The sequence below is a fragment of the Thermobia domestica genome, unplaced genomic scaffold (assembly GCF_964235325.1).
Source record: "Thermobia domestica unplaced genomic scaffold, izTheDome1.hap1.1 HAP1_SCAFFOLD_142, whole genome shotgun sequence".
Classification (NCBI taxonomy): Eukaryota; Metazoa; Arthropoda; class Insecta; order Zygentoma; family Lepismatidae; genus Thermobia; species Thermobia domestica.
In genome coordinates this window covers 316,086-330,033 of record NW_027655895.1, presented here as the reverse complement: position 1 = coordinate 330,033, position 13,948 = coordinate 316,086, and the positions used below count along the sequence as shown (strand labels likewise).

Genomic DNA, 13,948 nt, shown 5'->3' with positions numbered 1-13,948 from the left:
GTGTTCTTCCCTGAATTTCCTATAAATTTTACCATCTCTAACACTACTCAAGTTACCCTGACGTGATTGCGATATTGACAGATTTGCCAGAAAATGTGGTCGGGAAAACATGTTCTCCAGTTGTTTACCAATATCTACAGTAAAAAAAGAGTGAGCTTTTTTGCACACGTGTTTGGTACAGTTATTGCATGAAAGGGAAGCACAGGCTGAATCGTGAATATATGCACACTGACAACAGAAGAAATGCCGCTGGACTTCTATGTTACGTAAAGCCATGAATTCTTGCAATAATAAATATTTCGTGCGTGGTACTTCTTTAATATTTACAGAATGCATTAACCTAAGAAGATCTGATGTTGCAGTTTTCGTGAGCTTGTGCTTATGAACAAACTGCATTATTTTTATAACAGATTTACTTTCAACGTTCTCCTGCAATGTAGAACTGTTTGGTCCCGAAACGTTATGAACTACATTTAATTGCAATTCAGGAACAGAAATATCTTTTAACTCGGAATTGCACTCTGAACTATCAGGCGAAAAGTCGAACGTTGATTTAAAAGGATGCTGTGAATATGTGCCGTGAAGTACTTCGTTTTGTTCCTCAAGAGGAAACGCCGGAAACGAACATTGTTCATCGATACAGCCCGATGAACCAACGCTTACACTGCCTGTCAACTTATTTTCCCCGATTTTTAAGCCCGCGTAATTGGGAAAAGGGTCAATTTGTGGTTTATCGGATTGTATCGAAGAATAATGGTTGTTTTCATCCTTTTCTCGTGAAGAACAAGACGATGTACTAAGGCTATTACATAATGTACCTCCTCGTTGAGTGCCAGGAATTTCAGTGTTTACTCTGTTAACATGTAAACGCTTATTCCACCTATATCGTGTTTTTCTTGGTACCTGAAGCACCGAGGGAGTGGGACTGTTGCATGCAACATATTGTTTGTAGTTTCGTTTCATTGTAGTTTGTAAGTTAACGTAACTATATTTTAAACACGTATAATGAACATACAAAATGTAACTACCAATAACTCAAAAGTACATATATACACTGTATCTACAAATTACTATTATACTATTGGTATGAAGCAGAATTAACACAAACTCTACTGATCATCTTGATCCTTCTGCTTGTCTTCGTGCCTATTCTTCCGAGCCGCCTGTACACATTTGTCCGTCATAGCTGCATGAACTGCAGACGTCTTGGTATTAGGAAATTTGAGGAGAACATAATCTGTGATCAAAGAAAGGTCTTATCAACAAGGATCTTTTACACATATACTAAGCTGAAAATATAACGAAAGAAACAAACTCCAAGTTAAAAAAAAGTCATATATTGAACAATGAACACTGATTATAGGAGGTGACTGGGTGGACAGTAGAGAAACTAACAACTACAGATATAGTTATTGTTAAGAAAGAAATAGTTACATTCTGTTTAAAGAGTATTTTAGAAGTGTATTTATAGTTTTTACGGCTATAAGATTGGTTTGACTTAGTTTAACGTCCCACAGTTATGTCTGCTACACTAAAGGAGAATGACCTGCTGATTATAGTGGAATCGGAACTACTTCGATCGTTCAACTGTACTTCCACCGGGAATCGAACGCGGGACCACGCGAACAGAAGTCAAGCGTGCTAGCCACTAGACCAAGCGGGGGTTCTTTACAGCTATGAGTCAAGTAGCGATAGGATTGGGTAAAGAAGTGGCAAATTAATCGGCCATAACGTACCATTCAATCCTGGACTGATTTCTTCTCATTTCGGGTCATGTCGGTGACCAAGAGAAGGGTTCAGGTGGATCAGTCGGAATCATGCTAAGTGTAAAAGTTAAACAAGTACAAAACTTGGAAAATTCGCCACAGAAACTTACAATTTGTTCACATACGTTAATGGAGATCAGTATCTATCACGCGTATTCGAGTGGTTCAAGAATGTTAAAGGAAGGAGGGAAAGAGGGACAATCCAAAAACCCACTGTGACAGAGAATGTGTGTAGAAAATCGGTACAATTGTTCGAAACCGCTACATGAAAATTCGAGCAATTACTAACACCAATAAAGAAACAGTAAATAGAGTTTTACACGTGAAAAAGAAGTGTCATAAATCCTCTCGCACCAACACTGAGATTGAATTGCAGTACTGACATTGTTTAAAAAAAAAAAAAAAAAAAAAAAAAATTCGAGGTCAAAGTAGAGGGAATTCGGGTATTGGCGAACCTGTCATCTAAAGCAGACCCTCCTTTTTTTATTTTGTCGATTTTCTTGAAGTGAGTTGGCAACATTATCAGAGAACGCAAATTGCTTACTCTTATGTGAAAGCTTTCACTGAAGATGTCATTGAATGCAAATAAGAATACGCAAATTTATGTCTGTAGCAGACTTCAAAACTTTCGAACGGTTAAAAAGTCTTTCCTTATGTATTTAGTTTCATTTAGATTCATGTTATATTAAGAACAAATAGGTGACATTGTCTTGACTAGACCTTACAAGAACATCAAAACCATCATGTAAAAATATTTAATTACTGATGGCGGATAAAGTGGACCCCGGCATGGTAGCTAAAGTGAAGCAGAGTCCAATTTGCTCAACCTTTCCAGCAGTGCTCCTTTAAAGGTTCTTTTACTGAATTAATGACTGGCATAACTTAAAATGTGTAAACTTAATGCAGATATAACTGTTGGATACACAAATGCACACGAGTTTCTCAAGTCATTGCAGTATTGTTATAGCCATTGGACAAGTCGGTCATTGGAGTTCTGAAACGTTTCTACAATGGAGAAATCATAATGTACCTCAGACCTACAGGTCATCCTATCACTCACTGTAATTTGACAAAACTTTGATAGGACAATTAAGATTACAGACCGGCGTCTTTAATTTCTCGTTCAGCACCTTTTGTGCTACAGGATTCTAGCCCATTAACAGAAGACCCCAGGGATCCACTTTACCGGAGCACTTTCAAAATCAGCAAATTTTCACACTTCCAGTAAGGAAGAATTAAAAAATGAATACAGCATAAGCTAAATTATTGTGCTTAAACATGATACAAATAAATAAAGAATTGTTTTGTTATAGATTTATAGAAGTAGCAATTTGTATTTAAAAATATAGTCCACTTCCTCCACGATGTACTATGCAAGAAATGCGAAACAAAAATTATAAGTGAAAGACATATGAAACCTAACATACCTTTGATAGCACTAATAATATCTGGAGACAGTGTTTTCTTTATTTTGCCACGACCAGTTATTGAACTTGTACTAAGCTCATCATCATCAAAAAAGCACGACATAAGATTTCTCGTGAGCTTTGTAGCAGAATGGCCTGCACTGGCTACGCAGCGAATTAATCGGGAATGCTTTATTGTAATGTCAGGGTAATCAGGACTGAGAACCACATCATCTCCATGTACGGATCTCGAGTATTCCTGTAAGTAAAAGTTTAACACAATAATTAATCTTAACACATTCTACCATTTACTTTTACATATATGATGTACAATAGAAATAAAAAATTACCCGAATTGCTTTGGAAACAAACGATCTTACCACGAACAATCTGTTGCGCTTGATTTTGGTTCTTGAACCCCCCCAACACAAAACAAGGGTAGAGATAACGAAAGCCGAAACGATGCGAGACTTAGCTGCATCGAAACTAGTAGTGTGAGCTGATTGACTGATTTTAACACACTGTACATGCAAAATTTAAACTACTTTGTTTTTATAAGTCTTTAATTTGTCATTTAAGCAAATTTAGATTTTTGTATAAAAATACTATTTTCGTAAGTTATCAGGATCGAGTGTAGTCCAATTAATCCGGATAATTGTAACTCTACCGTATATAAGCACAATAACTGCCCAACATATGAACAGTATGTATCAAACACTAATACAACAGCGAAATTGAGCGTGTTTTTAAAATTGCATTGTCTAGGGAATACATATAATTTTATACGCCTCCAGCTAGCAAAAAGGAAACAAAAAGAAACATATGTAAGAACAGTGCCGTCAAATCTAATTAAAACAAGCAAACCGCAAATGATGGCTTTCCGAAAATAGTGACCTAATCACATTTGAAAGGGACGAGAATGGATACATTATACGCAAGAATTTTCGAGGTGCAATCTTCCTATAAGCACAGATGAAATGCAAATATATACACACAAAGAAAGAGAAAATGAAATGACTTTCGAGTCTTCCGTTCTGCGGTTATGTGGAGTAAGCTAAAGGAGACAGTGATGATGAGAACCAATGAAATGATGGAATGAACAGAGGTGAACGCTGTAACCCTCTCCACTGGTCTAGTGGCTAGAATGCGCGCCTTTGGCGTAAAAGATCCCGGTTCGATTCCCGGTGGTAGAGCATTGAAAGAGAGGTTCGGATTCCACTTTAAACTATATGTCCACGTCTCATATAGCCTCCCTCCTGAAAAAAAAAAAAAGACGTAAGCGATAATCAAATCAAATAATCAAAAGTAAACGCTCTACCATTGAGCCACCGCGACCCCACACAAAGAAAAGAGACAAAATACTTAATGCAGACTTTGTCTGTCTTATAGAGACTATGCCGTTACCTTAAATTACTCATAGTTTGAAATAAGCAAGCAGAAAGAGAAATTTGGACCGCCACTTACATATTTGTATGACACTAAGAATTTGAACAATTGTACGCCCGCACCCCTTCCCTACAAAACGGCGATAAATTGATCTAAAACCTTAGTCTTAAAATCTAGAAAAGAAACTTACGTTACTACTTTGACTGGATGGTGACACCTCATGGTTGGATTCTTCAAGATCTTCGGCATCTAGCAATGTGAACAAGAATGTCTTGACACTTCTCGGTACTTTGAGCTTCCGCTGTTTATCTCTGGAAGCGCATTCCTTCTTTAGAGCATCTACTAAGCATTTTTCTTCGTCTAATTTGGTGCGCAAATCATTAACTTCTTCTTTCAGTACGCTGCAGTTTTGACATTTGTCGATCTTTCGTACTTTTGGTTTCGAGCCTGATGGACTGTTGTGAGCTGATAAGTATGCGTTGCTTGGATGCTTGTCTATCTGTTCTTGACAAACGTTACTGGCGGATGCTGACTGTAAACTTCCGTTGCAAGAAGTTCTGTTTATTTGCTCTTGCCAGACGTTACTGCCGGGTGTAGTTTCTGTAGCCGACTCAGATGGAAAATTATCCGTACATAGTGTGGGGTCCTTCACAATAGTTTCAAAGTTCCTTTCAAATATTTCTTTCAAACTGCCTGGATTTCTACGATTTTCATCCTCTTCATCTGTTGGAATCGGATCTGTTGAACTTAGGTCATCAGAATTATTACTGCTGCCAGAATCATATCTTATTACCCGTTCCGTCTTCCCGACAAACTTCCTTTGTTCCACCTCACATTCGGTTTTAGTACCTGAAAAAAAAAAATCCATCATGATGTCATCTGTATCCCGAAGTTTTCGGTGGTACATCATAATCACTTCATAAAATATAAGCAATACAAGAAAAGGGCCACCCGTTAAAGGGATCTACTACAGATTACATGCACCAGCTTCCAAGGAAAAGTAGTAGGTTCAGTAGTTAAATAATCGTGGCAGATACTGACCGATTGAAAGTAGTGCCATTGCGGGAGATGTGAGAAGGCTATCTAATTGACCCGGGTGGTAAAAGCTTGAGATAAAGTGTTCCTTGTACAGCTAGCAAACTACAGAAACTGCATACCTCAATCTAGCCGATGCTTCTAAATCACTCGTTCGCAGTAGGAGTACAAATATATAATAAATAATTTCGTAGAGAACAGTGTATACTGATAGTTAATATAGGGGCGCAGATTTTTTAAAAATATGTGGACATAAAAATGATAACTTTGCGGTTAAACGAGTGACTGCATATGAAAGAGGACTGTGTTCGATATTAATTCCGACTATCGGAGTGCCCTGCATTCTCCATGCCTCCTGCAGGACAAACACCAGTTCTCGCATTAGTTTGTCCATTTGCGATGTCGCTGTCGCAAGACTATTAGAATAGATTGTGGCTAAGCTGTTAGCGCACGCGCCTTTGATGTGAGAAACTTGGGTTTGATTCCCAGTGGAAGATCATGTGGTTCGGATTTCCTGTTAATCAGTATGTCTACGTTTCATATGGCCTCGTTGCTGAAAGGGACGTTGAACTCAAAATCAACTCAACTATTAGAATGGGAAACTCCAAAACTTAAAGTCAGTGGGTGCGCTTTTAGAAGAAGCATAAACCTCGTTTATTCCCCAGTAGTGCAATTCCTAAAGTTGATTGATGAAAGAAGTAAATGTTTTATGAATGTCTGTAAACCGAAGACAAAACTTTTATAAATTGGTTTACACACACACATTATTACTCGGTAGTAGTACATTGTTACTTGGGCCTGTACAGTAAGAGTTTAAGAATGCCTTATGGAATCATTTGAAGCAAGAAAAGTTAAGACAAATGATTTTTATTTTGCCGACGTATGTAAATATGCACGAATCTAGGCACAGTAGTAATGTTTGCATGGTGTAGCTATTCTTCATAATCTCATTCGAGACTTACAAAACCTACACGCAAACTACAACGTATGATGTTGCAGTTCATTTCCTACATCCCAAGAAATGGCATTTGTGCTGTATCGCCAGACCACATGAAAATCGATAAAGAAGTACCAACATGAACTACATTTGGTTAGAGTACATTACTTTACGTTAGGTTATGTTACATTAGGCCAGGTTAGGTTCAGTTACAAGTCAATTACCTTCAAAACAAAGGCATGTAAATTTTTACAATTTGCAATAGAACATTACTATTTGCGTATAAATAAGACGTCCGAATGTATATGATATGAAAACTACAGTACAAGACATTAACCAACCTGTGCTAGGTGCTCACTAAAAGCAGAGCGCGTTAGTTAGGGCGGGTAAAGGAACAGGCGCATGAGCGAGGGTAGTGAAAACAGGTGGGTGTTGGCAATGATAAGAGTTTGAATAGCACTTGTCGTTGTTTCATACTAGTAACACTCCACTTGTAAATAGTACACCGTGTCTTTCACACAATTTCAACAGCTGACGTTCGTTATTTTCGTGTACGTAATTCTATAAAACACACGATATGTCATAATATTGATATATATGCGCCATTTCCACACTTCATTTCTCGCCACTAAATCATAACAAGTGCGAAATAGTCTCTTCCGCCTCCACATACAATGACGCTTAGAACACCAAAACCAGCCTACAAAACCACTTTCTTAATTTCAGCTATTCCCGTAATCTGCTTTTCATTCAAACTCCTTCACAAACCAAAATAGGAGTATGTTTAGTACAAGAGGTCCAAAAGCACGTAAAAAACAGAAAATTTACAGAAGAAACGAATGATGCAAGTACTTAGACGTAACAGAACGTAACCAAATCTAACCTAACCTAAACCAACCTACTATTAGTAGAAATAAGCGAAATTCTATCATTCTTTGGAAAAGTATGCTGGACCCATACACTAATATAACATAAACTAACCTAAGCTTACCTAAATTACATAACCTACCCTAAACTAACCTAATGTGAACAGAAATTACCAAAATTGTAACATTTTTTAGAGAAAAGAGATGGACCCCTTCTGCTAAACATAGGCCCCAAAATAAATTATCCAATTCACCCGGTAATTTCCAAAATATTGGAGGCGGTACAGCACTTAAACCCCAAGAGAACCAACATGGTTCACACTGTTTTACGTTAATCACTAAAAATCTACTATTCTACTCTGATACCTACAAAAGTGTTATTTAAACTCAGATATCTAGATTCAGGTCGACTGCCAACAGTTAAAGTGTACTAAATAGTTTATTTTGGCGCCAAAACATGTTTATGTTTTTCTAGCCACACAATAAATTAAAAAAAAAAAAACTTAGGATTATAAATAGTAAATACTTCTAAAATATAACAGAGTGACAGTGAATTAAAAGTGAGCACAATACTCTGTTACTTAGCCAGAAGACATTTTCTCCAATGTACTTCGCTGAGTCATTAACATCCGTAGATTCATGTGATTTGTATTTCCATCGTTCGGTAGTTACTACAAATTCGCGGTAATTTTCTGTTTCGACAGTTCACTGCAAAACACACGGTAATGAATCACACATTAAATATATGTCATTATCTTAAATTAATTACATCTATAGCTGTTAAAGTATTGTTAGAGCCAAATACATTACTCACCTACATAAAGAATTCTACCATCGTAGCACGTGCTTCCTTTCCATTGTACAGGGTACACTTTTCCAAGTGTAAGTTTACCTGTACATTTACATTTCTTGCGGTGTAGAATGGAATAAGTATTATTATCCCATTCAACTACAACATACGCATTATTTGCCGTTGACATCTTGAAAGCCACTGTAATCTTGTGGAAACTTACAATTCATCCGCTACCATCGAGCACACAACCATAGAAAAACCACTGATTACAAACCCTAACGTCAACAACCAGCAGACGATTGACAACGAACAAACGAACGCTGTGGCGCCAAGCGTCTTTCCTGTGCGTAAACATATAGGTTCTGATCACGTTATAATTATGTTGTTTTCGATATTGTCTCCCAAGTTTACAATATACATATAAGAATAACTTATATGTGTATGACGATAATTGTGTATTGTTCACATATCGCAATTCTTAAGGAAAGGAAACTTATTATTCAGACTCAGGGGTGTCATTTGAGAAAGTCAAGGGGGCAATCGCCCCATGAGTTTCAGAATCTCTTAATTAATTGTGCAGTAATATAATATAAATAAAATGTTAGTGTGTTTGTGCGTATGCTTCTTTGGGTGCCAGACAAATGGACCGAGAGTTATCAAATTTTGGTCACGGGTATGCTGGTCCACGGCCAAGACCAAGACGAAGCATTTTTTCCAAACTTCGAACTAGGGATCGCAAGGGAGGATTTACTACGACATGAAAATATAGTCGAAAATGACTTATATTAATGTTAACTTCATAGTTTTCGGAATCGCTGAGATCATAGTGAAACCCCCGATTGCGTTCACTTGCCCACCCCCCTTGGGGGCCAAGAGTCAACAGCAGGTCACCGAGACATGTACAAATAATTGAAAATAACCAATATTAGTGTCAAGTCTATAATTTACAGGCTCGCTGAGATTAACGCTGAAGCTATGGATCCCGTATATAATTCCAAATACAGCCCCATCGCCTAGGGGCCGAGTCAGGGACATACGCAGGGGGTGGTCCTGGGGGTCCGGACCCTCCCCGAAATTTCGACTTTTATGTAAATTTAGCCTAATTTTAGGGGCAACTTTAGAAATTTTAATATAAAATACTCTCATATTGAGTTTGGACTCCTCCCGAAATAAATTCCTGCGTACGCTACTGCCGAGAGTCACCAAGCGGGTCACCGAGACACGTAGAAATAAGCGAAAATTACCGATATTAGTGTCAAATACTTAGTTTTCGAGATCGCTGAGATCAATGGTGAAACTCCTGATCGCGCTTACTTCCAAATTCAGCCACGTCGGCTGGGCGCCGAGTCACCAGGGGGGTCACCGACACATGTGGATGTAACCCACAGTGATCGATATTAGTGTCAAATCCATGGTTTTCTGGGCCACTGAGATCAATGGTGAAGCTCCTGATCCCTTTTACTTCCAAATTCAATCTCATCGGCTGGCACCGAGAGTAAAAAAAGGTGGGGGTCTCCGACACATATAGAAATAATCGAAAATTAACAATATTAATGTCAAATACAAAGTTTCCGGAGACACTGAGATTAATGATGAAACTCCCGATCGCGTATAATTCCAAAAATTCAGCTCCATCGACTAGGGGCCGAGAACCACCAGGCGGGTCACCGAGACATGTAGGAATAAGCTAAAATAACCGGTATTAGTATCAAATACATAGTTTTCGGGGTCGCTGAGATCAATGGTGAATCTCCTGATCGCTTTTACTTACAAATTCAACTTCATCGGCTGGGCACCGAGTCACCAGAGGGTCACCGACACATGTAGAAATAATCGAAAATTAACAATATTAGTGTCAAATCTATAGTTACGGAGTCGCTGAGATCAATGCTGAAGCTTTCGATCGCGTATAATTCCAAATTCAGCCACATCGACTGGGGACCGAGTCATCAGGCGGATCACCGAGACATATAAAAATAAGCGAAAATTACCGATATTAGTGTCAAATACATAGTTTTCGAGATCGCTGAGGTCAGTGGTGAAACTCCTGATCGCGTTTACTTCCACATTCATCCCCGTCGGCTGGAGGACTGAAAGGCACAAAGAGAGGGTTTTTTTTTTTTTTTTTTTTTTTTTTACGGAGACATGTAAAAATAATCGAAAATTATCGATATTAGCGTCAAATACATCGTTTTCGGGGTTGCTGAGATCAATGGTGAAATTCCCAATCGCGTATAATTCCAAATTCAGCCCCATCGACAAAGGGCCGAGAACCACCAGGCGGGTCACCGAGACATGTAGAAATAAGCACACCGAGACATAAATATAAATCTCTATAGAGCAAAAATGGTAACAGATAGCTGGACATGACCTTTGTCTCATCTCTGTCCTTATCCATCTATTGAAATCAAAAAGCGTATGTCTACTATTTCCGATGTGAATATTGAATTTTCATATTTTGGAAGTCTACATGAGTTTCACACTTGGAAACGAAACTCATTTGTTACTATCATAAATCTTAAACCTGCATGTATGTAACTAAAGAGGTATTTCTCATTGGTAGAATGTTAGCATTCAGAAGGTTCTAGTATCGATTCTATAGAGTGCGGCCACCCTGGCTGCATTTCCCCAGTTACACCAGGTGAATACAGGAATGGTAGGCTACTTTACAACACAGGGCCTGACCACTGCCCTCCCCTATCCGGATCTGTAACTTGGGTGTCGAAGATCACAAAATAATTTATGTCAAGTGCATGCTTCTTACATGTTTACGTTTATTTGTAGGGCCTACAGGTGCTGTATATTGCATGTTTTTTTAATTTCTGACTTTTGCATGTTAGTGTACACATTATCGTATCCTTTTATCCATCTGCATGTACTTTCCAGGTGTTTTACATGTACATGGTAAGTACCTGGGCATACTGGGGAAATAAAGCATTTCCCATGCATGTGGCTTGTAGTTTCCGATACATAGTGATTTACCTGTCTTATATTCTCTGTACATGTACGCTTTATCTACGTCTGCCAGGTACAATACATGCACCTGTGACATTCATTTTCCGTGGATGCATGTCCCTTACCTGTTTTCATTTATATGTACACGTATTGTACATTCCATGTTTTTCACTCCTAACTTACGCATGTAAACATGTAATTTACATTGCATTTTTTCTATCGTTCTGCAGGTACTTTGCATGTGTTTTACATGTACATGGTAAGTACCTGGGCATACTGGTGAAATAATGCATTTCCCATGCATGTGGCATGTAGTTTCCGATACATAGTGATTTACCTGTCTTATATTCCCTGTACATGTACGCTTTATCTACGTCTGCCAGGTACAATACATGCACCTGTGACATTCATTTTCCGTGGATGCATGTCCCTTACCTGTTTTCATTTATATGTACAGGAATTGTACATTCCATGTTTTTCACTCCTAACTTACGCATGTAAACATGTAATTTACATTGCATTTTTTCTATCGTTCTGCAGGTACTTTGCATGTGTTTTACATGTACATGTTAAGTACATGGGCTTAAGAGGAAAAACTAGCATTTCCCATGCATGTGACTGATAGATTACAGGCACATGCCATCAATTTGAATCATGTTTTTTGAACATACCTATTGCGCTTGTATGTCCCAGGTATATTACATGGACCTGTACTATGCATGTACCTTGGTGTATGTACATTACATGTCTCCTTTATATGTACAGATACTTTTCATTGCATGTTTGAGAACTTCTAACATTGAACATCATCTACACATGTATCACATGTTCATAGCCACAGGTAGATTCACCTGTCAGTGGGAAACTAACATGCTTTTTACAGCTACAGGCGCCTGTATAGTACCTGTTAAAGTCACATGTACCTGTACATGCACAGAACATTGCCTGGAATTTGTCACATTTTCATATGGGAAGCTTAAGGAGCAGTCAGTGCATTACAGAGTTTGGGACTTTATCGATTTTGCATTTCCGAAGCACCTGATAGGTGGTAACAGATTATTACGTATGTAAAAATGTATAGAAAGTACATTTTCAACATTTCTGTTCCATTTCAAAAATTTCTGCAGGGCAGCAAAGGCGGAAGCAAGAGCTGCATTAACAAATTAGGTGATTTTTGAGCGTCCCATACAAAGATTGCATTTTTTTCAGTCTTTTAAAAGTAATACGTTGAACTGTAATAAAACAATGATAGTTTTTCATTGTTACTCTAGTACGAATGTTTATGAAAATCTCAGAAGTCAGACATGATAAACTTATAAGCTATAACAGATTGACGGGGGAATGATATTTATTTATTTATTTAACAATCACCAGATGCAGCTCAGAGGCTATTTTATACTGGATATCTAACAACAACATGGAAAGGATTTAGGAGGGCATCGGCGATGGCCTGTTTTAGTAGGTACAATCCCGGCATTTGCCTGGTAGGACTGAGGAAAACACTAGAAAACCCCAGTCAGGATGGTCAGCAGCGGGAATCGAACCCATGAACTCCCAAATGCGAAGCCAACGTTGTACCACTTGATATACGTAATGAACAAAGAGAAGAACATGTTATTTTTGAGAAGGCTACGGCGTCGAAACTTAAATTTGTTTTGTGCGTTTGTTCAGTAAATATATTATTATCTTCCCGATGTGTTATTTGTTTGAACTCACGCACATAGTACAATAAATTCCATATGTCATGTAACAGTCTTTTTTTCTTGTTTTTATATTTTTAATTCACAAAAAATATTGCTTATAATGCATATGAAAGTTAAAACTTAACTGCGACTTATTATATACATGGATTAATATTTTGGGATTCATAATAAAAATGTGTTAAGAATTAAAATTGTTTGAAATATGTTTTCGAAATTCATGTTTATTTTCGAGGTTTTGTATTATCTGCATCCACTACTACTTAATTGAGTTTTTTTTTTTTTTTTTTTATTGTAGAGAAGCGAAACAAAACCTGCCTTATCGATTTAAAGCAGAATTTGGAAAAAAGCCCAAATTTCCCAAGCAAAAAAGCGAAGCAGAAAAAACCGAGTCCCCCCCCCAAAAAAAAAGGAAGTTTTTTTTTTTTTTTTTTTCGAAGCCTGCATCTCTATTTGGGATTGAAAATAGTTAACAACTGGCAATCAATTCAAAATTCAAGCCCAATAATTTCACTTAAATTGCAAAATTGACATTTAGTATTAATTCTTAATGTTTTATCTTCAGTTCCTGACTTGTATTACGCGAGAAGAAAGATTTGATTTAAATAAAAAAATCGATTTAAATAAAAAAAAATCAACAAAAATGATTTTTAAAAAATCCTGATTTTTTTTCCACCCTGGTAAGAACTATCTGGACATGGTTCGCACTCATATAAACCTATTAATACGTATATCATTCTAAAGCTAATAAAACAAGCTGAAAGTTTTGTTTGAAACATTTTGTTGCAGAGTTATCAGATTTTTACTAATAATAAAAACGTTGAACAGTGTGTTGAAAAATCTACTTTCTCAGCAATTTATTTCAATAACGCCGGACATAATTTAAAGAACGTAATGTGAAGAAACTAACTTTAAAATATCATATTGATACGAGCTGGCGTAATCGAGTTATTGATATTCCAATGTAGGTATGCAAATTTGCATGTTTATGGCCGTGCGGGGGGTGGGGCAAGAGGGAGAGGTTTGGGAATTTTTGAGGAAATACTCCCCTTATGATAACTGGCAAAGTTTCAGCTTGTTACTAATTAGTCCCGACAAAAGCCA

At 37.5% G+C, this 13,948-nt stretch overlaps 2 protein-coding genes across 3 annotated transcripts in view; one reads left to right on the top strand and one right to left on the bottom strand.

Moving 5' to 3' along the window:
• Positions 1–13,948, top strand: part of LOC145676394 (uncharacterized) — a 45,385-nt gene that overhangs the window by 24,440 nt on the left and 6,997 nt on the right. The window contains exon 1 of one of the 2 annotated variants that reach the window (XM_081747242.1): positions 10,633–10,982. The exons of the other annotated variant lie outside the window; for it this stretch is intronic. Coding sequence (XP_081603368.1) covers positions 10,954–10,982 — 29 coding nt within the window. The 5' untranslated portion in view covers positions 10,633–10,953. Of the gene's footprint in view, positions 1–10,632; positions 10,983–13,948 lie in introns of those variants that run through there. 2 annotated transcript variants of the gene reach the window in all.
• On the bottom strand, positions 1,095–10,120 carry LOC145676391 (uncharacterized). Its single transcript, XM_081747240.1, has 4 exons — positions 8,211–10,120; positions 4,749–5,407; positions 3,194–3,431; positions 1,095–1,237 (listed from the first exon to the last, which is right to left on the bottom strand). The coding sequence occupies exons 1-4, from the start codon at positions 8,374–8,376 to the stop codon at positions 1,110–1,112; spliced, it is 1,191 nt and encodes a 396-aa protein (XP_081603366.1). The 5' UTR covers positions 8,377–10,120; the 3' UTR covers positions 1,095–1,109.